The sequence below is a fragment of the Zerene cesonia genome, chromosome 2 (assembly GCF_012273895.1).
Source record: "Zerene cesonia ecotype Mississippi chromosome 2, Zerene_cesonia_1.1, whole genome shotgun sequence".
In the NCBI taxonomy this organism is placed as follows: Eukaryota; Metazoa; Arthropoda; class Insecta; order Lepidoptera; family Pieridae; genus Zerene; species Zerene cesonia.
The window spans coordinates 3,888,731-3,914,208 of NC_052103.1; the positions used below are offsets into that span (position 1 = coordinate 3,888,731).

Consider the following 25,478-nt stretch of genomic DNA (forward strand, 5'->3'; position numbering starts at 1 on the left):
GTATTTGGAATGACTGGGTGGGATATAAAGTAGTGTTTCTTATAATTATTATCTGCTGTCTAGATATGAATTTATATTAGTTATTATATTACCCTGTCGCCGAGAAAAACAGGCTGCATGCAACTTGGGAAAATGATATCATAATTCTTATAATATCAGTAAAACGAAAATTTGTGAGATGTGTTGTGTTTGTAACTGTTTCAGCCGAAACTCATTGCACAGATTTTGATAAATCATACGAAGCAGCAGCAGAATAACACAATAGCTATAGAAGTTCTTGCCCCCGGGTTCAACCGCGGGTAAAACCGCGTGGAATAGCTAGTTATTATCTATTTCCCTATATCTGGCTATTTCTTCAACAGGTAAATCATTATTTGAATATGTTTGGTAACCAATTTATATATCTTTGGGAATTCACTGGGATATGATTAGAATTTTAAACATTATAACTCTCGATAATAAAAAAACCCCTTTTCCAACATACAACAAGGAAATGAAGTTACAAAACAAGTTACATACATTACATAGATATAATATGGGATTATAATTCTGAATTATTTATGGATTAATACTCATATTACTTTGATTTATGAAATAAATGTTTGTACAAAAATATTACGTTATTTATTTTCATAATATGCACTCTTTGATCACTATTAAATATTGAAATATTAAATTATTTATGCTATAAGTAGTAATAATATTTAGGTATTCATTTGTATGTAATTAATTTGTTTTCAGAGCAATATGGAATTAAAATTATAACAAAAATCTTTAATATTTTAATTAAGAGATATGTTTTCATTGGTTCAAATCTCAGATTATAAAATAAAATTTTACTTATTTTATGATTAGGTTTTAACAAATTAATTCAAGTATCTGCTTCATTCAAGTAACTTCAATGATTTTCATTAAGTTAATTATTTTCCGGACATTTTACTTATATGGGAAAATTGTTCGAGGAAACTCTACACGTGTACACTGGCACGACTGTGGTTTATAAAATTAATAACCGATCATTTTAGAGCTTTAATTCATAATTATACTTAGTACGCGTCAATTGGAGTCAATTTGCAAAGAAATATAATAAATAAATTGATGATTTTAATATATACATCGGTGAAACCATAATTGGTAAAGATTTTTTTTATTTGGCTTTTATATCAATCGAATATAAAACAGTGGGCAGAATATGGTGGAAAATATTTTGTATGGATGAAGGTAATTAGATGTAGATATCTAACAGTTCGTGACATATAAACATACATTTTGTTTATCTTCGTGCAAATAATACATGTTTACAAAAACACTACAAAACAGCTTCGGAGAATTTTGTTTTACGATAGCATTTTGATATTATTAAACAAATAATTTAAATGCATCTTACCTTCCTGCGATTAATAAATAGGTTTTCCAAAAAAGTATGTAATTTTTCATATAATATAACTCCGTATTTCAACTTGTAAGTCTTAAAACTGCCTGTTCTCTATGAGATTTGTATTCAACTAATGGTTGGTTTGTTTAATAAAAACTCACTGACCTACATCTCTTCTGTATATGTATTTATCACTAGGGCTGCTAGAGACAATGAAAGTACCATATTTAGTGTGTTTCCAAGTTTATAATTACTTCCTATTGGTATAATAGTGTACTACTGAAGAATATCTACTTATGTGTACTCCATTAATTAATTATTCACGCAAGGTATTCGCGCAAAATGAAAATATAATTTTTATATAATATTAAAATAGGTAACAGTATATAGGATACATATTATGTATGTTTTGTTATGTGGGACTGGAACACGCTTCGGCACGAATTGGGCCGGAATTGAGCCAGCTCGACCTCAGCTGCAAAATCGCCGTGAAATATAGCATGTTAATGCTACTGTGTTTCGTAAAATATGTGTAGACTGTAGTTATAATTACATTTCATACAAATATTGAATATAAGCTCAGATAAGCTAAACTGATGCAAGTTATACAGCAAACAATGTATTTTAAGTAAATTTAGTTTTGATGGATGGCGTCCATTTGTAACTTTAACATGGTAAAGGATTTTTATGTCTTATAATGGGTCTTAACAACAATATATGATCTATAGAAATACTAGAAATACTAGCTTATGCCCGTGGTTTTGTGCGTGTCATCCGCAGTCAGGAAGAATGGCTAGTTGTATATGAAAAAAAAAACGAAATCACTTTAAAATGAAGTCATCAATTACCCACAGGAAAATCATCGATTTGTTACGGGTTGCTATTGTTGTTTCAAAACGCTAATACAGTTGACTACTACACCTACTAAGTTTAATTATACAGGGGTTTCTCCAGACCATTACCATTTAACGTTTAACACATCTATTTATGATTAGTCGACATAATGTTTGATGGTTTTTATAAGTAGAATAACATCATTATAAATACAATAAAGTCAAATAAATATATCTAAGAATATTTCAAAATTTTATATCAACAACATACGATAATATGATAATTTTTTATTACGTCATCGTCGGCAATAGAGCTGGTGGGTTACCTGGTGGTAAGTGCTACCAGCGCCCATGTACATTTTTTAAAGTAAAATTACATCAAAATTAAAATCACTGAGTGACATAGGATATATATGCACCACGGGCGAAACCGGGGCGAACAGCTGGTGAATTATAATCATATTCATTCAACAATCAATCATTGCATAAAAAAGTGATCGTACGTTTTAACACAACCAGGTACGCAAGGGACATATTTCAATTACGAGTATATTTGCTTAATACAAATCAATGCACATACATATTCAATTTCTAGAAAAGTTTGAATCAGGTAGCCCTGAAAATCTTTGTGAGTAAGTGAAATTAGTACCTCTAATGATAACAACATAATATGTGCTAATGTTAAATAATAAGATATAGCTTCGTATAGTAATAACTAAGAAATGTTCCGTTCAAAACGTTTTTTAATAGCTTTTTTTATTTTCGGAAACACTATTAAATCCTACTAATATTAATTAATTTAATTAACTATCTAACTTTTAACTAATATTATAAATGAGAAAGTTTCTAAGGAAGTGTGTGTTTGTTGCTCTTTTACGCAAAAACTGCTGAACCGATTGCAATGAAATTTGCTACGTAGATAGCTGTACAACTGGAATAACATATAGGCAAATTTTTATCCCGATATTAATACGGACTTGCGCGAGTGAAACCGCGGGGCGCAGCTAGTTTGTTCATCATTTATCCATAACAGAAGAGTTTATCTTTGTTTATTATTGGTTATTTCTTAATCTGATGCTTTTTTCAGGGTTCGTGAACTGTTATTGTTTGGTACATTTTCAAATTATCCACACGCTACTCAACATACTAGGGAGAATTTGCGGCGTTTATCACAATACAGAACATCGTGTTAAATATTTACTCTTGTCGCTTATTTACAATATGCCTCATTAAGGCAATGAAATTCACCTAAAGCAAATATTTACGGGTGTCAGTGTAGTTATCTACTGTTTATAATGCAAGAGAAATAAATGAGTATTGTTATAATGGATTTGTCATAACTTAGAAAGTGCATTTCCCTACTGGCTGCTTCTACAAATGAATAATGCAAGAATACGATGTGGCTTGTTTTTTTGTTATATACAAACTTATAGTTTGTTTGTTATATGTTTGTTATATACAAGCGGTCCGCCCCGGCTTCGCCCGTGGTACATATAGCTCATAGCCTTCCTCAATAAATGGACTATCTAACACTGAAAGAATTTTTCAAATCGGACCAGTAGTTCCTGAGATTAATGCGTTCAAACAAACAAACAAAAAATCTCTTCAATTTTATAATATTAGTATATATATAGTATAGAATTGAAGATTATAATCTAACTCCCGAGATTTGAAGCTGTCGAAAACTGTGTGATCCGTAACATTTGCTTCCAATTTACGGCATGCTTTTTCGTTAGATTATTACCCCCTAAAATTATAGACTTTGTCGATGTATGTGTACCTACTAATAACAAAAGGAAGCTAAAAAAACAAGTGGCTCAAAATGATATTAATTTTCAACTTTCATGTCACGTGAGACGAACTCCATTAATAATTAATTTATAACGTCAATTAAAGAGATTATAAAAAAACTTACATTATCACATACGAATTCTGGTATTTCCAACATTCTTGCCGTGAAATGTATCAGGTACATCGCCAAGTGAGAAACGAGATCTGAAAAAAAAGTGAAAAGTTATAGTACTTACATGAATATTCTACACTGTCCTTAATAAAAAAAAATGTGAGCCGTCACGGAACGCCCGGCAGATGTGAAACATCGACATTATTTTATAAAATTAATATGCAAAGAATAGACTGTGATAGGAACTAAATATGCCATAATAGACACATTACATATAGACTGTATATATTATACACTATCATTTAGCGTGGCGACGCGTCGCCACCGCATGCGTCGCCACGCCAGAAATCTGTTTTACGTGCGGCTATAGATGTTTCACATCAGTAATATAAATCTAAAGTGTTTCTTTGTTTGCTTACATATAGCTCATAGCCTTCCTCAATAAATGGACTATCTAACACTGAAAGAATTTTTCAAATCGCCCCACAGTTCATGAGCTGCGAGGCCGATTTAGATGAAGCGCGGTAAAGGCCCGACTGTCTTTTTTTTCTTTAATTGCACGGACAAAGACAAGGACGGAGAGCTAGTAATAAACAAGCTCAGGAATTAATTTGTGAATTAATAAAATTGTGCTATACTATGGTTTCACCCGCGTAAGTCCGTATCCCGTAGGAATATCGGGATAAAAAGTATATAGGCAACTTTTTATCCCAATCCAGCTGTCTACGTACTAAATTTTATTGCAATCGGTTCAGTAGGTTTTGCGTGAAAGAGCAACAAACACATACAAATTCTTACAAACTTTCGCATTTATAATATTAGTAGGAAGAAAGTATTAGATATTAGTAGGATAGGATTGTAGCTGTGGGCATTAAAGGTTAAACAGATTAAACCAAGATGTTTTGATGATTTGTCTGCTTATCTCTAGCAAAGACAAATAAACGGACATCTTTTAGAACATGCGAAACAATAAAAAGCGAGAATTTTTTTTATAAAATACCTATCTGTCACCTACTTAGATTTATTAAAAAAAATTATTTCTATGCAAACGCAGATTAATTTTAAAACGTATGTTATATTTGTAAGCACGTCGTACGGTATGTTTTAAAAACAAAATAATTATTATATGTATATTAGAAAAACCGACATTTTAATCTTTAATTGAGTTCGACGCCCTCTCTTTAGAAAATATGGAAACAAGTTTTGTACTGCATATGTAATGTGTTCTAGTGAGTATATTTTTAGCCGTCATACACAACGGTGGCGCCACCATATATGGTGATACCAGGTGATCGTGAAACTATTAAAACATTCTATATGTATTAGTATAGTATTCTATAATATATGTATAAAATGTATATCGCGTGAATCGCAGAATCCACGCCAAACCTGCAGTTATATGCATCAAATATCTTGTAGAAGAAAGCAGTATGCGCCATTTTATATTATGTTTTAATGAAACCTTGTTTATTTTCTTATTCCTTTTTTAAACTTTTATAACAAAAACATGGAGTAGGGTAATATGTTAAGGTAACAATAGGTGGGTGAATAATATTCCGGTACGATATGCATATTTTGAGTAAAAAATTGTATTTATTTTGCTATATTTTTATATTATTTTAAAAACGTTTAGTTGTCATTTTATAAAGCTGTCAAATTATCGTTTTAGGCTGAATGCTATAAACTTTCATTATGTATCTGTGCAGTGTGCTTTAAGCTTTCGAGTTTCGTCTATCAAAATTCAAACAACAATATTATGTCAAACAAAACTGTTTTGCTTATTTACATTTTACAACTTTTCATCGAAGTTAAATTTCTTCGCTTTTTCAGGTTTTAACTTCATTGTGTCATGTAAAATTTAAACGTTTTTTGCTTTGCGAGCGGCAGTTCACTCACATAAAATGGAATGTAAGTCATTTTATTTTTTTCTACAAGTACAACTAAAATAACTTCATTTATTTCGTTTTACACACTTAATTGCAAAACCAAAAATATTAATTCTCTGTCCTTGAGTACTGTTCCACGCGAGTTTACGAATCGCTTTTCGAAATGTAAATGTATAAAGACAGATAACATAATACTATACTAGTTCTAAAAGGAGTAATTTTTAGCGTCTAATTCTAGTATTAATATTTATTCTGATAATACTCCAATTTTAATATGAATCGCAAAATTATTTAATTACATACTTTGTAAGTTCTGTTTTTGTATACATTAGAATTTAAATAAACATTAAAATTATTACAATTTAAATAAACATTAAAAGATCTATTAAATAATTTACAAACACAATTGGACATTTAAGTATATATAACAGGTTATATTTTACTATTCACGGTCCTGATGCCATGATAGACTAAAGAGAAGTCAGAAACGGAACATTGCTATGGCAGCGAGGCAAACAACCAACTTTTTTATGGCTTTTTTCACCAAATTTGTACCATAATTTAATTGATTATAAAATTGATTACCATGCCATCAATTGTATACAAACAGATAATGAATCTGTTTAATATGTGGCAGAGCTATGAATAAGATATTGATTTATTTTTTCCTGAACTATAACATCATATAAACTTTAAGTATTCTCTTCACTAAATTAACTAAAAATTTACTTTCATAAACATGAATTCATATTATATCATAAATGCTTACATTGTAAAAATGGTTCATGTTACTTGCGTTGTGGGAGATTGCAAGTTATTACCATCACATGTTTAGTTGGAATTAGTGACTGTTTTTTAGTAATGTTAACCACAACATTGCCTAGAGATCAATGCTGTTGAACTGCTGTATGCTTTTCTTTTTTACTGTGGTTCTACTAAAATAAAAATATAAATAAATACTTGTGAATATAAAAAATTTAGAAATATCCAGAGAAAGTTTTTTTTTTTGTTGTAAGTACTTAGTATGTACCTTTGCTATCTTCCTTTGGCTCAAACACCCAAATAGATTTTATTTCACTCATGAGATGGATGGCTTTCAAAAGTCAGGTCAATAGCAGTTGAGTAAGTAATGGAACCTGTATGTGGCGTTAATTGTATTTTTTCTAAATAGCGTCACATACGAGCTTCAGTGATTGTTCTACACGGCAATATAACTCATTACACGCGTTAATAAAGTGCATTTTAAAAAGCCATCGAAAGTGGCCCTTGGCTTTCTCCAGTCACCTAGTAAACTAGAGACTGTTAATGCGATGCAACTTCCGTATCGAATCTCCGATGACCGATCTGTAGAAATGTCAACGTAGTTTAATGTATGTGTTAGTCAGCGAAGTTGTGTAAACAAAATATTGTCGATGTGTATTTTAAGAGGAGAGTTTTAAATTCACTACCAACATTACGACTCGTATAATTCTGCCGCCGATTTTTGCACATGCGCTGTACTTCGTGTAAAATAGCGCAAATCGCAGTATAGATACTTATGTATGTTTATATAAATGTATATACGAGTAGGTAAGCAAAGGATGCAAGAGATACGACACTTCCAAGCCCTTCGTCGGAGAGTGTATACATGTTTTGATGCGCACGGTACTGAAAACTATTTGCAAATGGCGAATCGAAGCTTTGTTCTAGGTTGAATACTTTAATACCCGATATAGGCACTTTGAAAGTAAATAATCACACAATTCGTTTATTTTTTTTAATAACTTTAGCGGCCAAATCAGTTGCTGTATTTAAATGAATCATTTCCTTTGTCCCGCTTTTGTAAAATATAACAAGAGTCCTGACAAAGTATTTCCATCGTGTAATGTGTTTTGATATTATGAACAAAGTTTATATAAATAAAAATATCAAACACGAAGGCCACTGTTGTCCAAGTTTTTATTCCAAGACTAAGTATTCATGAGATCATTAAAAGCTTATTGATTCTCTTGATCACGAAGGCTATTACTTGCATAATATCTTTTTGTATTTTCATAACAGTTTTTAGCGACATAACGTATTTAATGGATGCTAATTAAAAATGGCTCCGTCGTGCCGACATAATTCTTTATCGGTATGTGACTGGTTAGACAAATGTTAGTAATAGGCGTAATTCAGTATTTTATTATTGGTAATAATTTATAGTGACTCGGGGATACGTTGCATAATTTAAATGTATGATATCAAATTTTTTATTGTAGCGAAATCATGACTGCAATAAGACTATGACCTACATCGTGTAGTAGTTGATACCTTAGGCATCGCTTTGTGTTCTTAGAAATGTCGTATTTTATTAGTGTTTTGTCAAAACTAAACAATCTCAAAAACCGTTTCTTTTTTAGATATCATTAGAATCGGCTGCTATATTCAAATGCATCATTTCATTTGTCGAGGGTCACGTACGTTCTATTTAAATTAGAACTAGGATCGACCGGTGGCCGTAATTCCACCTTCTGGACTAACAGGTCATAAACAGTCATGATTTGTATAGTATTTTCAAACAGAACAGAATATTTCTATATTTGTAATTAATGATTAAAGTTCAACTTCGTGCTTCTGTGTACGATATAATATGCAATTTATTGAAATCGACACAGAATAATGTTTCGTTAATTCTGACGGCAACTCATTCATATTTCTGTAATTGCTGTCTTGTTAGTAATTGAGTATAATGATATAGAATATATAATTAACGATTATCAGTTTGATCTTTCTGAATACATCACGCTGGAAATACCCTAGTACCTGAATAATTATGAAAATCACGAGGATAACATCACCTCCTATTATTATCAGCTCGCTGAGTAGTTGGAGTCGGTATCGGTAGCATGATATAATATCATTTCACTCGCGACGTCACTCCTTGTTATCAATGGCCTCCCCATGGGAATAAGATGTTTCACCGCAGTAAAAAGTGGCCTGTCGCTGTAGCCTCCTAAGTATAACGAAACACAAAAAATGTACTATAAAATCGCTCCGTTGCGAGGTGAAAAAGACATCCAATCAAATAACACTTTCGCATTTATGATGTTGGTAAGGATGAACAACTTTAGTATGTGGTGAAAAGTGGCCTTTAAGCTGAATATCTCCAACAATAAATAACAACTAGATATTGTATTACATCTCGTTGTTAGGATTGCATACAATATTATAACTGTCGTGAAATGTGATTGTTAAAATTATAGTTAGATGTTATATATCGAGTGTTCTGTCGATATATAACATCTAACTTATTAGCAATGCTTAAACGAGCATTCACAAGACTAGAACTTTTTCCTTTATTTTCATCATTAATTAAAGTCGGAATTAAATAGCTCAAGAGAGAAAAACCGTTACAATGTCTACTCAAATCACAGATTGGGTGGACTATTACCTCGGACGTTTTCTGACATTGATTGTGCATCTAGGTGTATCTCGAAGGTGAAATGTATCATTAAACAAGCAGTTCGCCCCGGCTTCGGCCGTGGTACATATATAGCCTGTCACACAGTGAAGTTGCAGCTTTCTAATGGTGAAAGAATTTAAAAATCGGTCCAGCAGTTTGAGTTTTTCCATTACAATCCAATTTTGTATTTTCCAATTTGCAGTCGGCAATCCATTTGAAGAGGTGTAATGTCTGCATTCGACCTTACACTTCTCCAAATGTTCATGGGCGGTGGTAGCGCTTACGGCCAGGTAACCCACCAGCTCCATTGCCGACTATGACATGAAAAAAAAAATCAAACAAAAACAAAATCAAATTCCTCCTCCTAATAATATTAATGTAAAAGTGCAGATGAAATAGATTGTACAAACGATAATTATAAAAAATAATCAGTAATCATTCATTTGTAAACTTCAAGGGAATCATCAAGGTCGATTAAGAGAAGCTTTGATAAGTTATTTTTTAGACAGTTTTGTTTGGCGTGAGAATAAAATATTGTAACACTAATGAATGTTTTTTGTAAGTACCTTACGAGGAATATCATGTTATACGATCAAACATTAAAATAAAAGTACATACCTTCTGGTTTATTTGTTATTCTGTGGTTTGGGTCTATGTCGACCAAAATACACATGAAAATTTATATGAAATTAAGATTTTAGCTCAGTATACTTCTAAAACAAAATTAGAACACAGATTAAAGGGAATTCTATAATACTGTTTATTTGATATAGAATATTTTATGCATGTTCATCAAATTGTTTAAATACTAATGACTTATTATAAATGGGACTTTTGTTTATTATTTATAATATTGCTTTTCAATAAAACTTAGACAATACATATATTCATTAAGTTATAAACAGAAACAGTTTAAAGCATAAGAGTAGCAACTTCTAACAAACCAGCGTATGCTCCTAGCAGTTCAATGACATGGGGAATAAACCTCATACGTTGTTGTAAAAAAATGATAAACACATTATAATTTTTTACAGCCTCTTAATTCATAACTGTTTTTTTGCTTGCTAGTTTGTAGGCACATAAGTCGTAACCGTATAAATTTTTTTGTTAATGTACCCGAGAGCCAACACGGAGCAAAATAAACGTAATGAGAGCTATTATAGACAAATTAAATCAAAATTACCCAATTACCTGACGTCACAACCTGGTTGAAAAATAATGCTAAATCACTATTGCAATAAAAGAACGACCTTCGACCTTTCGAACTTCAGCAAATGGGTTTAGGATTTATTACGACAAAAAAACTAAATAACATGTCATCATCGTCATCATCAGCCTATATATGTTCCCACTGCTGGGACACAGGCCTCCTATGAGGAGTTCAGGCCATAATCCACCACGCTGGCCAAGTGCGGATTGGCAGATGTCACATGTCGTCGAATTCTCGGACATGCCAGTTTCCTCACAATGTTTTCCTTCAACGTTTCGAGCATAGGTGATCTTGTGATATGAGCAGATAAATTGAAAAATCAATTCATTTCCTGGCCTGGACTCGAACCCCGACTTATTGATTTTGAAGTCCGAGGTCCTCACAATTGAGCCACCACTGCTACTATTATACATTTTCTTTCAGTTCAAACATTAGTTAAACTTTGGCAGGAATTAGGCCTGCTCGCATCCGGTAAGGTATATTTCTATGAGGATGTCCTCAGAGCGCATAGAGATACGCATATACGTCCAAACACATAATGATTTTGTATCCAAATAATATAATAAATACAGTAAGTATATTTAACATATCTTCATGTAAAAAAATACTTTCTAGTAAATTCGTAATACTGAGACTATTATATTTCTAAGCGCATTTTTCCTACTTATCCGCCTGAACCACTTAAATAAAGTCATTCAACGAATAGGTATTATTTCTTTTATTGCGGATCTCAACTGTGTAACAAAAAGTGTTTGGTCTTCGAATAAAAAATAACATCACATTCATGCACGATGATGAAACATTTTGTTTACAAAAAATCCAATCACAATAGCCTTATAATGTCTTGGTATTTTGCGCCTCAGTACTTACTATTAATCATCGAAACCGTTTTACACTTGGTCTTAACGAAATAATAAATTTATACATTTGAAATTGCTATTTGCTAAAGCATGAATAAGTTAAATAATATGTGTGAAAATATTATGGAATGTATTATTTATTACTGTGGGTATTTTTTAAGAAAATTGGATATTTTCTACTTATTATAGCGAAGATACATATAATACATATAAATGACGATGTAATAATTTAAGTCCGTTTTTATCATAATTTTTATAAAAGTTCTTATAACTTTTTTACTATACTAGTTCATAGTAGTTATCACGTGCTATGATGTTCCTGTTTTATTTAAATACCTAATGAGCTCAGCTAATTTTTGCTCATCAAATATGTAATTTATTGATTTCTTAGTCACTTTGCATACAAGTGTTTTCATAAATTGACACAATATATACACAGAGAGAATATATTATATTTGACTATTATGTTAATTTGATAAATATACGTGAGTATATTTATCAAATTAACATTTTTTTTGGATGCTCTTACACAGATTCCATAGAGAACGCAGATATGAATAAAAAAATTAACATGTAAATGTGATTTATTGTTTTATAATAATTACGCTTTTTTTGTCTCGCCGACCACCGTTCGAAGTAAGTAATTTATTTATTATATACTTCACCAGTCAACCTATACACACAAAAGCATTATAACATTCATCAAAACAAGAATTCCAGGTAAATTACAAAATGCGTGGTATTTACAAAAGCCAACATTTACAATTCATAATTAACAAATTTGAGCTCGGCTGAGTCACTGAAATAAATAGCTGATGGGTTATTCTACTAAATAAACACTTTGGCGCTAATAACGCTATTGGAAATTTTTTAAATCGTGTTGTTATAATTTATCAATATGAAAATAAAATAACGTAATGTTTGAGACGTATTTGTTTTGACGTATCGATAACTACTTCATAGGTTATACAATTGTATTATGTTAGCTGTGGTTAAACTTACTATACATAAACGGAATATTTTTAGTTATTTCGACGAAGTTTCGATGATAATTATTATTATATTATTATGTTCTATACTTAATAAAATAAGCTCACAATGTATCATTACTTTTCCTAATTTTTTATTTGTGCATTAAAGATTTTTTCTCGCAACACCGTTTCGTAATAATTAATTTAACCTTTGATCCTCCAGATCATAGGTTATAATAGAACAGCTTCTCCTCAAATTTTGGGTCTGTTTTGGAAAAAACATTCATTACAAACATAACTATAACAAACAAATATAATGATTTGTCGTGGCAAAAAATATTTTTTTATCACACCGTGTCGAATATTGCGTACTACTGCGTACCTAGGCGCATACAATCATATATAAAGCTATAAAGGTTTTTTGTTATTTTGAATTCTTAATCTTAACAACTACTGCGCCGATTGCACCGTTGGATATGTACGTCATCCCTGAGTGCTTTCATTTAACTAATGTTATAAAGAGAAAAGATGTATGAAATGCTTTCACAAAAAAACTATTTGCATACATATTTCAGAAATTCTTTCATCATTAGAAAGCTGCAACATGCTGAGTGACATAGGCTATATATGTACCTATCACGGACAAAGCTGCGGTGAACAGCAACTTATATATATTTATGTTCAAGTGCGTTCGTGTGCTCGATTTTTCGGTTTCAACAAATTATGAAGCTCATATTAATTTTTATTTTTTTAGCATCATTTTATCGCTTTCCTATAAACGTTCGCAGATATTGCGTTTTCTTCTCGAATATTCAATAGGTACATGAGAGCAATTGATCGTTGTTGTTTGAATGTTGATTAATGTGTAGTACTGGTGTACGTTACGGAATTAGAAGCCGTCTAAGATTATTCTCGATGCATGATGGGTTCATATTCCGTGTTACTAGTGTAATAGATAGAGAGGTAGGGCCCTTCGCGGCCTAATACATAAAATCTAATGTGAACACGCTTTTTTAAAGCAATTATAGGCTTGGTCCAAGATGACCAATCTATTAGTATTATGTATGCTAACAATCTAGAAAGGTAACAATGCTCATAAATGTATAATGCTCTTAAAAGAATGAGTGGCAACGTACAAGCAGGGTGGACACCGGAAAAAGTAAGGCTGAAGTCTAAAAATCGCGACACACAATGCGAGGGAATGTGGCACTACATAATTACAATAAAACTTCACTTCATGTATGTTCGTTTAATTGTACAATTATCGACATTAAAGTCTGACTTTATAACTTTCGCATGGTTTGCAGGATTACAAATATTAATGATGCGCCGGTTTTACGTCTCGCTGACAATACTCCTGATAACAACGAGACAGACAGACATACATGACAAGCTTGGCTCCGGAATCCTAAAAACCTAAATGTGATATTAAATGAAATCTTTTGAAGGTTTGGAGATAGGGTAATAATGTTTTTTAATTTGTTTAAGTTTCTAATTTATTGTTATTTATAACCCTTTAATATTAAATATAGCTATCTTTTAAAAATTCTATTTGACGTACAAATTTAGAGATTGAAGTGTATTTTTTTAATTTTAGCAATTACCAACCGTTAACATCGATTAGCGTCGCGTTTGTCGTTTCAAACGAATGGTAAGAAAATTACCATTTTACATACGTGAATTAAATTTCCACTGAATATTTCTATACAAACAAACGGAATTCATTAAAGATCGAATAGGGGCGTCATTGAATGTATAAGTAAACTTAAATCACATTTTTATATACTTAGATTGTTTTATTTTTAGTTTTAGTTAATGAGTATAAGTATTTACCTACAACCGTATAGATGGTTATATAATATATATGTCTATATAGGCGTAACTTGTCTTTCTTTGCCAAGTGTGCGAAATCAGGTATTTAGCTAGTTCATTCTTATTTAGGTCACGTACCTCGATTATCTCTAAACATTGCTAAACAGTAAGCAAACTGATAAAAATGAGATTTATGGGAAGTGCCCTAGAAAATAGAATTTGTCGTTTCGCGTCAGATTGCGCTAAATGATGTGTTAATTGTTAACATAACGGTTAGTAATATGTAAGTATGGAATGGATTTTGGATATAAAGTGGGATGATAGAAACCGATTTTTGTAAATGTTTTGTTTAAAATAGTATTTATTTGTATATACTTGACAGTACAATTTCATCTATACGTATAATAAGTTTCTAATATGTAAAAGCGTTTTTAGTGTGGGAGTCGAGGATGCTTGGTCTGAGGCTCTGCGAATGTTCATGGGCGGTGGTGATCGCTTACCATCTGGCGAACCACCAGCTCAATTGCCAGCTATGATATAAAAAAAAGCGTCGATTAAATTGTTTTACATGATAAATTACGTCATAACAGCGAAATTTCCAATATTTCTATAAATTTAAATGCTTTTTGACTATAATAATTTTTGGTTAGGGTTGCAAAGTAATTTGAACTACCTAAATTGTTATGTTATGTTATGCTGGACTCGTCGGAACTCGTATGCTCGAATCCGTAATCAACTACTATCACACACATGATATATATCATAGGAAATTTCATCTTTTGTCCATAAAGGCTTTCATTTAGCAAAATAAAGATTCGTCTACGCTAATTTTATAAAGATATAGGATATTTATTAAGTTATTATTGAAATATGGGTCAAACCGGGTTAAGCCCGAACAAGGTCTGGTTTTATATAATTCAATACTAATTTAAACTTTCGTTCAATCATTTAATTTTCCTTTGATAATTTGTTTGTTTGTCTTCCATTCACGTTTGCAAAGCAATATTTACGATAAAAATCTAAACCGCCTTCATATTGTCAGCATTATACCAAATTTGAATACAAAAGACCGCACGAAACACATCAGCTTAATAAGAATTAAAAAAAAACCACCAGCATAGAATCATCAAAATCGGTTCACCCAATCGAAAGATCAGAGTCTACTGTCTAACACAAAGAAATATTGTTTCATTGAAAACCTTATTTTTTTTTGTGTTATGACGTCTCTATAGACTTATAACAGTAGAGAACCTTGATAGCACAAATGCCGATGTATTATTAAATAATTACAATGCACATGGTGTTTTCATATCGCTATTAGCATAGAGAAATTATAAATTACGATAAATTGTTGCGAATTATTACGTTTCTTTTGCATAATTATTGTAGTCACGTACGTCAAGATAATTATAAAGCGGAGTTTACGAACGCCGTTTTCCAAAATCGAATGTTCTAGTTGTTTCAATACGACGTTTTTTCAACCGACTTCCAAAAACAATAGGTGGTTTTATGATCGGCTGTGTGTAAAAATTTTGTGTTGGTATGATCATCAATATTTGCCATAATTATTTTTTATAATACATTTGACCTGATGTGCGCCTGGCACCTACTCATACGTCAAATATATAAGTGGGTGGGTACTGGGAGGTAGTGCTTAAAAGGCGATGTACTCTCTCATAATGGATTCCGGATGTCCAGCCCAACACATATTATTTTTCGTTTTTAAGTGGCTAGTTTGTGGTTTTTAATTCGGTTTAATTTTGTGTTATAAAAATGATTTAGTTAAGTACTTGTATATTAGAGACGTTTCGTACAATTTGTAACAGACCAGAATTATTGTCATCAGTTGATACAGTAAATGATTACATCACATCGAAAACAACAACTATTCAAAAACAAAAATACGACTGCTAAAAATACGTTCTCAAAAATTTATAAATATATCTACTAAAGGGCATTCAAATTCCGACACATATTTATTTATAAGTAAGTAAAAAATTAAACTCTATTTTTGGGAGGTGGATAAAAATACTTTTTTATTTTTTTATATGGTAAATTCTTAATGGTAAAACACAAAATAGCAGTATCGAGAATTCTAAAAGTATCATAAATATTCATTTTCATTATAATTTTCATAAACTCTTATGGTAATTACCTAATTACCCATTCTTGTTTATTTATACGGTTTTTTCGGCTGCATGTGTTTTTTTGCAAAATATTATTTAATTATGCAATGTCCATAAAATAACGCGTGCCTTTATGCGATTAATCTAGTTTTTAATGCAGATTAATTTTAATAACAGGAACATAGATTTTTCATTTTCGACCGACTTCTAAAAGAGAAGGATATCAATTTGACTGTATTTGTTTCCTCATAACTTTTTACTGGATGAACCGATTCTTATGATTCTTCATGTGATCCCATTTAAATTTGGTCCATTTATTTGTTAAAACTAATTATTGAATATTACCGTTTTAAACATTTGTCACTACTTTATCAGTGTCACAAGTGAATAATATTTATGTAACTAGGAATTCTCGTAAATCGTTATGATCGTATCGTATGACAATTAGTTTGCTTTGTTGCTAACAATCATATGAGGTAATAAAAAATACTTTAAAGCAATAATTATATTGCATTTGACTACTTCAGAAAGAGCTGTGTAACAAATTACATGTTAAAGTTATTTCGCTTCTCTGTTTTGATGTAATTCAGAGAATAGGTACATACAACTGATACGTCATAAGGTTTTTTATTTTAACTTCTTATCTATAGAATTTCATTGCTCGTTTTTTACATGGAATTCAAAGTTACGTCAGTGCAAATATGTCGTAATTAATTTTTAACATACCTAGTCTGTATGGCATATAAATTATATTTATTAAATATAATATTTGTCCGAAAACTCTATCGTTTATGTAGTAGAAAAATTGCATTGTCACTCACCACCATTCGAAGTGGAATATTAATAGAATGCATGCACAATTTATTATAATTTTATTCATTATTCATTTTGTACAAATGCTCCTAAATGATGATAGTCAGGTCTAATATTGTTGAATCGAATGCATCAAAATTTACACACAAACATGTTTAAAATAGATTAGACTATAAAATCATAATAGATTCCAGGAAATATTTTTATAAATGCAACAATTAGGTGCGTAAGTGTATTAGGAAGAAGTTCGTTCCTTGTCAAACCGGCTGGTAACCGTACGGTAGTTTATTTTCTACTTCTCGTCATAGCATGTCCGTAATATGATGTCAGTGATCATTTAATAGTGTGAGATATAAATCATTAAGATTTTACATATGTGAGTGATATTTGTTTACAAATGCACGCTTTTGATTTCCGCGTTACTTTAGACCAAGTGTAAGTCGACTGAATTCATACATCGTGACTTTGTTTTTTTTTCCTGTATTCTCGTGTTTATTTTGTTATTGTTTGTTATAAGTACCAAGTACGTGTTTAATAGCATAGTAAATATATGTGTGCCTTCAACACAATCGACCTTGTTGTTTCATAAGTATAAATTATTGTTTCTTGGTTTTATTTGACAACGAATAACTTGTATAATTTTGGTAACAACAACAGTTTGGTAAAATAAAATAAAAATGTACATTGAAATGTCAGCTGTTTTAATAAATGATATAATATATCGAAATTTGTATATTATTATATATATAAATGTCTATAATTAAGAAAAATCTTGTAATTTGATAAGAAATAAATTAATTATTATTATATATTATTATTATTGTTGCTCTAGTTATATAAAATAATACACACCATTAAATATTATCCATGTAGTCGCAGTGTAGAAAGATCCAAATTAATTCCACAGTTCTGAATGAAAAAAAAATAAAAAATAAATCAGCTTTCCAGAAGAATCACAGAACCAGTGAACTTTTCGCGAAACACAAAACAATTGGTAACTATGAACTCGATACACGATATCCGATAAAATGTTTATTTTCACTTGTAAATCGAGTCGGCCGCGGCCACGCTATCGATCATAACGGACTGGTTTTATTGTTTTCACGAATTTTATTTCGCGATACGCGCGTAACACGTGCTTCCACGACGATACATCACCTCGGAATAATCGCACCGTGAACTGCTCGATGAAGACGTAGGTGGCTGAAGGAAAGCAGCATCAGATTTTAATTCCTTTCTTTCGAGTACTTAGACGCGATAATTGCTATGGGAAAACTTAACAATAGACTCGTTGAATGAATGCACCAATCATTCGCTTTGTATTGTATTGTATGCCAGCTGCTCGAGCCTCGATGTTTCTGTTTGCAATTGCATTTTATCTGTGCAATGCACAAACGTGGATTGCTTCTTCATTATTAACTAATTAGTCGTAGAATGAAAGACCACAAAGTATCTAGTTAACGCTAATGTATAACGGTAAACTGCACTGTTATTTTTAACGTCGTTTCTTAAACAAGTTTGAACATCACGGATCAATGTGAATATTAATGGTACACATAATAATATGTTACCATTTTTTTTGCTAAGACAATTTGGCTAAAAAAATAATAATTTAAGTTACTTATTCAGAATCTAAGACTCAAATAAGTATATACCTATGTGTGTTGGATATGCGTTTAAAATTATGATTTTCTTCTGCCTCTCACAATGAAGACATTGAAGGTATTGAATAGAAATCGTACGTAGGCGTCTATATTATGACTATTCGACATCACTCATCACACACTATGAATGATTTTACGATGTGTGTGGATTCCAAATACTTCACTATGTACATATATATTTTTTTATATTAGAATGTAATTTGTTTCAATTGAAAAGTTAATAGTTTAATTATAGGACTTTTTATCATACTAAATCCAACAAACAAGTAAATACGAATAAAATGAGTATGATTAACCAGTAAAACTTGTTTTGTACCTATATGATAAGAAATTTTTTTTACCACTAGCCGTTCAATGCCTACCAATTAATATTCATTCAATTATTGGAATCAATGTACTAGATGAGTTTCATTAAATAATAATTTAAGCATATATTTACTTGCTTCCGCAAACTCTGAAGCTTTGGAACGATCTACCACTAGTTCCCGAATCATTACGGCATTGGGACATTCAAGAAAAAAGTGTGTCTTCGAATTGCCGGTATACTATATAATATATATTACCAGTATTCTTACATCAGGTCCAGGCAGGTTCACCTGCCCCTTTGCTCTGCAATAAAATAATCTAAAACATATCGCTACATACCTCAGATGTAGACTTTATTTGTATAGAACTTCAATCTGCGGATATTTTAGTCTAGACTTTTTTTAGCCAGGCCACAGATATTATAATACAAGGTATATTAGGCCAAGCTATAATTATTTAACTAAATCAATAATCAGTTAAGAAGTGTTTGCGTGAATGAACATCAGATATCTATAAACTTTCTGATTTATAACATTCCGTGTTATTTTATATATTTAATATATTATATTGTAGCACACATATAAAATTGATCTTCACGGTTGGTAAAAAATATAATCTAATTCCATTATATAATCCAGAAATGCGTTATCCCTACTAATATTATAAATGCGAAAGTAACTCTGTCTGTCTGTCTGTCTGTCTGTTACGCTTTCACGCCAAAACCACTGAACCGATTTTGACAAAATTTGGTATGAAGATAGAACTGAACTTGGGAAAGGACATAGGATACTTTTTATCGCGAAAAAAGGGTAGAAAGGGTTGAAAGAGGGGATGAAAGTTTGTATGAAAGTTCGTTATTGTCAAACCGATTTTGATGAAACTTGGTATGTAGATGGAGCTAAACGTGGGAAAGAACAAAACATACTTTTTAATACGAAGAAAATATTCCTTACCATGTCGCGCGATATAACCGAATTATACGCGGGCGAAGCCGCGGGCGAAAAGCTAGTATTTTATAAAGACGAATATAACTTCTGATTCTTCATTTTAACGCCTAAACCACAGCACCGATCTGGGTGAAATTTGGTGCCAAAATTTTATGTGATAAAAGGCATAGGACAGTTTTTATCTCGGAAAACCCAATGGAACGGGAACAGTGCTGTATGCTTGTACACCCTAGGAGTATATTTCTTTTCCTCTGACTATGCGGTAAACCACGGGCGAAATAAATTACCTCTTCAGACTTATTTTGGACTAACTTAAATATGGTTAGTGGATCATTCGAGACATTTGGGTTATGAATAATTAATTTCGTACATATTTTGGTTCTTACAATTTCTAAATAACACCATATTATCAAACAAAAGCCCTGAATTACAATGAGGTTCCGAAACAGTTGTAGATTTGTCGCTTGATTTTCTTCGGTTCGATTTGCGTAGGTACTTGAAACATGGTAGTACTTTTAGTTTTGTTTACAAACACAATACAAGGTTTTAGCGTTTATCGCTTTGACGCTTTCTAATGTTTCCTTATTATACGTGATAGGACATTTTCGTAAGGAACCGTACATTTAGTTGTGCCACGCGGTTTTGCTCGCGTATTAAGCCGCGGACAAAATAAAGTATTTATTTTATATAAAAAAAAAAATTCGCGCTTATAGTATTGAAAGGTATAGGTAGTATTGAAATAATATCAATTAAACAAAAAATGACTAGTACGAGATAAAAGTAAAAAATATGTAGATATAAATAAAAATAATATATAAAAAATAGTACTCGTACACTGGTATCTACATCGTTGTCATATAAACCTACATAGTAAGTACGTATATATATATATATATATATATATATATATACGCAGGTACTATATATATATATATGTATCTAATATATAAAATTCACGTGTCACAGTTTTCGTTGCCATACTCCTCCGAAACGGATTGACCGATTTTGATGAAATTTTTTGTGCTTATCCGGTATCTATGAGAATCGGCCAACATCTATTTTTCATACCCCTAAATGATAAGAGTAAGGCAGAACAGCGTTTGCCGGGTGCAGCTAGTATATATATATATATCCTGCACCTGTAATCATAAATATTTTATCATAACTGAAAATACACTGTACAATATATCTCGTTCTGCATATAGGAATATATTTCTTAGTAGATTCCAATGGCATTTAGAACTGATGAATAAAATTTTCACACTTTTTGTGAAATTTACACAGCGTAATGTATGCGTGCAATGGCCTACTGGCCTTTTACAATTTTCCATACATGGTGTATTCAGAGTTATGACTTAATGATTATCATTTTAATTATCTAATCACACATGCTAATGGTATAAAACATTTGATTCACATTATTGCTTTAAATAGCGCCGAAACCGGTTTTGTAATGAGTAGTAACTTACCTATACCAAAAATACAAATAAACGCGTGGTATATAATAGACTCAAAATACAGTTTTTTAGCTGTTTTTTGATTATATAATTTTTTGAATATTTCTGACCATTCACACCGCCTGTTATAGCTTAATATAGGAGCCTGTATTGTAAGGTCAAGATTTAACAGATGTAATAAGTGACCACGGTACCGTGTGGTGTGTTCGAAACGTCCTATAATAATGAATAAATTAAATTAGATTTAAGTCTATTTTTAACACTTTAATTAGCTTCACCTCTATATTTGTTTGCAATCGACCGCTTTTGACTCGATTTTTACCCACTTTGAAGGGACAGATTTATTTTAAACTTTGTATACTAAAGGAACGGTGACAGTACAATAATTTCATGAGTTTATCTCATTATCCTGATTAGGATCGCTGGGATTAAATAATTTCTTTTATGTATTCTGTATACGGAAGGAAATTATGCAAAGAGACAATTTGTTTGATTCTATCAATAAGCATAGTATTTATTTGAAAATAAATAAAATTAAATATTTTTCGTATCACTAGCAAATAAAGAAAAGGTATTTTTCTTTCATGGTCCTTTAAAAAATAAAATGTTGTCATTTCGTAGAAACTACGCGAACAACATCGCAATATTTAGTTCTGACAGTGTTATTATTATTTCTAAATATTAAAGTCAAGACTATCACAAAAATTTGGTCTGGTTTTCAAAATGTCCTATTTATTTGTTGGTAAAGATTGTTTATTGCCTACCCTAAATGTCACATAGCGTTATCAAAATTAAATTTTAAGAGGCATATAAAACAAAATGTAGTAATTAATAACTCTAGATTTCTTTGTGATGAACTATCGATAAAACCAATAATTATATAATTTTGTGTCAATGTATTAGTTAAATATTACGAAAGTCTAATATAACACTTATTATGTAACCATGTACTTACATACAATTACTCTAGATTCTAAAATAACAATATTTTAGAATCTAGAGTTGTTAAATAAACCTACATCTTGTTATTAAATTTCATTTCACGGAATTAAAGCTGTATAGTTTGTTTGTTTGAACGCTAATCTCAATCTATTACCATGTATCATGTGAAGCACAATGCACATTTAGTGATTAATATTAAAAAATTTAAAGGATGCAGCTGGCTCGCATATAAATTACCTAAACTTATTTTGTTTAAGTCACGGCCGTCCTCGGTTTATTATATTAACTAGATTTAAATTATTATTAAGAACATTCAGTTTGGAACAATTCAACAAGTATATCGTCTTATACTGCTGAATATAATTTAGAAGCACTATAAACTTAAATAATGTCGGACGAAGGGAAGTATAAAAATAAATAAAATTGAGATCGATACTTGTTATGCAGTATTTATATTGGAATGTTTCGCTCGTCCAAGAATTGACCTTTGCTATTGATGAGTATTGAGTATTATATCAGATAACCATATTCTAGAATTAATTCAATTTGTGATTTTTAAGTAACATTGTAGTAGCCACAGAGCTGCATAAATCTTATATTTGGGTTATCTGGGCTATTTTGATCTTAGTGATTGCTGGATTCCGTAGACAATTTTTGGCATATGTTATATAAGCGTTATGAAATGAACCATATTATTATGCCCTTATTCTATGCCTGTATTCTGTGGATTAAAATATGTGATGCTTATAAAAATTCTTCATCTTAAGGAATCTCAATGTACTATATACTCGTATTTTCTATACTTAAATATTCTACTAGGATGATGATGAGAGAAATTGAACTATAATATTTATCAGAATCACAAGATATAACAAACGTTAAACATCAACAAAATAATTAATAATTAGGAAAAAGCTAGATTAACGCACACGCACATATTGTAAACAGTCTGTTTTTATGACCTATGGGGAAGGGCTTGATCAGGATCTCGCCTGCTGGTAAGCGGAGATGAGTCCGCTTCCCTAAGAGATACCTTTTCACTCTACACTGGTCAACGTGTAACTTTTTTTTCTATCGCATCAAATTCGTGGCGTTATGTTTTCAATACACTATTAAATTGGCATTTTATATCCTTAAGCTTAAAAGTACTCGTATATTTTTATGTTTTTTTTTTACTGTAGTGAATCATAGAGTAGTATGTGCACTTGAAGGTATTATAATTTATAAAACAGTAATTTTAGCTATTTGAAGTTCTTTCGTTCGCCGGATACTAGACGCATTTTGTATTCGCAGTCACTATAAAGTTACCGGACATCCAAACTGCCTTGAAATGAAGTAGGAAATGTTAAGCTAATAAATATTTGCAATTACTGGAATAACAAACGTATGAATAACATGCGTATTTTATGTTAATTCTGTTTATCTTCACTAAGAGTATCACAACAAATAAAATATAAACGTGATATGTTTTTTTGCTACCTAGTATGTTTCTCCGAAACAGATTTGATGCATTTGTATTTTCATTCATATCTTATTACATATTTAATAATTTTCATGTTTTTCATTACCTACGTTATGGTTTAGCGTAAGTATAATGTAAGCCATGTATTTTTTGCCATGAAATAGTCAAAACTATTATTAAATCAACCATTTCTGTTACAGATCAAATGCCAGAAGAGCCAGATTGTGTCAGTAGATTTTTTGACGAAAAAAAATTCTATTCAACAAGTCCAGATAAAATTTCAATTTCCTCATCAAGAACTTTAGATAGTTCTCAAGATTTGAGCCAGCTTTCAATGGGTTCGGAGACAGACGGTCTCAGCTTATCGCAGCTAACAATACATGAACCGGATCCTTTGAATATACAACCATTCTTTAACATCACTCCCCGAGCGATGCCCGAATCTCCGCATTATATTATTGAAGAAGAATTCTCCCATAATCCATGGGCGATGCTAGTCGCAACTATTTTCTTGACAAAAACGTCTGGTAAATGCGCTAGGTCAACGATTAAAAGCTTCTTTGAAGAATATCCCACGCCATATCACGTATTAAGCGATTGTCCTAGTTCTCTAGAGAGATACTTCGAAAAGTTAGGATTAAGAAAACGTGGCCAAATGATATGGAAGTTGAGTTATCAATTTGTTTCGTCGAAATGGCGACGGGCGAGCGACCTATGTGGTATAGGGAAGTACGGTGAGGATGCGTACAGGATGTTGTGTTTGGGTCACACGGATATAGACCCTGATGATAGGTACTTAAGGTTGTATTTTGATTGGTTACAGCGGCATACACAGTTTATGGAAGACAACGGAATTGTGGACAGTGAATGTATAATAGACGATCCCGTTTCGAAATACTATAGAATAACCTTGAGGAACTTTGTTTAATTTTAATTGCCTAAAGAGTTAGAAAATCATGTTTCTGTATGATCAAAATTTATATGCCATAATGTTATTTAATAACCAATATCTCTGTGTGTATTGCATATTAATTGATGGTTATTATTGGTTCAAAACCTGATTTATACTACATCCTATTAATATTATAAATGCGAAAGTTTGTATGGATGTATGGATGTTTGTTACTCTTTCACGTAAAAACTACTGAACCAATTGCAATGAAATTTGGTACGTAGACAGCTGGATAACTGGAATAACATATAGGCAACTTTTTATCCCGATATTCCTACGGGATACGGACTTACGCGGGTGAAACCGCGGGGCGCAGCTAGTCATTCATAATTTTTTGGGGATAAGGAGATACAAAGTATAATATAACTAGTGTATATAAACTTGCCCAACACCGTCTTGAACGAAATTATAAACTTGGTTTAGCTATTGATATGCACCAAGTAAGTAGAATCTAGGACCTAAGTATACCTATACGACATAATCTTAAACTATGTGTTGCTAATTAATAATACCTACTTCCATTAAAAGCATGTAA

The 25,478-nt window shown here is 31.3% G+C and overlaps 2 protein-coding genes across 3 annotated transcripts in view; one reads left to right on the top strand and one right to left on the bottom strand.

Annotated features, from left to right (window-relative positions):
- LOC119833589 overlaps positions 1 to 18,399 on the bottom strand; it is a 30,293-nt gene extending 11,894 nt beyond the window's left edge. The window contains exons 1-2 of the mRNA XM_038357662.1: positions 18,066 to 18,399; positions 4,124 to 4,203 (exon numbers count right to left, since the gene is read on the bottom strand). Of these exons, the coding sequence (XP_038213590.1) occupies positions 4,124 to 4,183 (60 nt within the window). The 5' untranslated portion in view covers positions 4,184 to 4,203; positions 18,066 to 18,399. The remainder of the gene's footprint in view (positions 1 to 4,123; positions 4,204 to 18,065) is intronic.
- On the top strand, positions 5,851 to 25,138 carry LOC119833602 (methyl-CpG-binding domain protein 4-like). Of its 2 annotated transcripts, none has more exons than XM_038357684.1 (2): positions 5,851 to 6,019; positions 24,192 to 25,138. In XM_038357684.1, the coding sequence occupies exons 1-2, from the start codon at positions 6,013 to 6,015 to the stop codon at positions 24,917 to 24,919; spliced, it is 735 nt and encodes a 244-aa protein (XP_038213612.1). In that variant the 5' UTR covers positions 5,851 to 6,012; the 3' UTR covers positions 24,920 to 25,138. The 2 variants fall into 2 exon arrangements, with proteins under 2 accessions (XP_038213612.1, XP_038213622.1); XM_038357694.1 differs by lacking the exon at positions 5,851 to 6,019 and adding an exon at positions 17,427 to 17,589.
- The last annotated feature ends 340 nt before the right edge of the window (positions 25,139 to 25,478 follow it).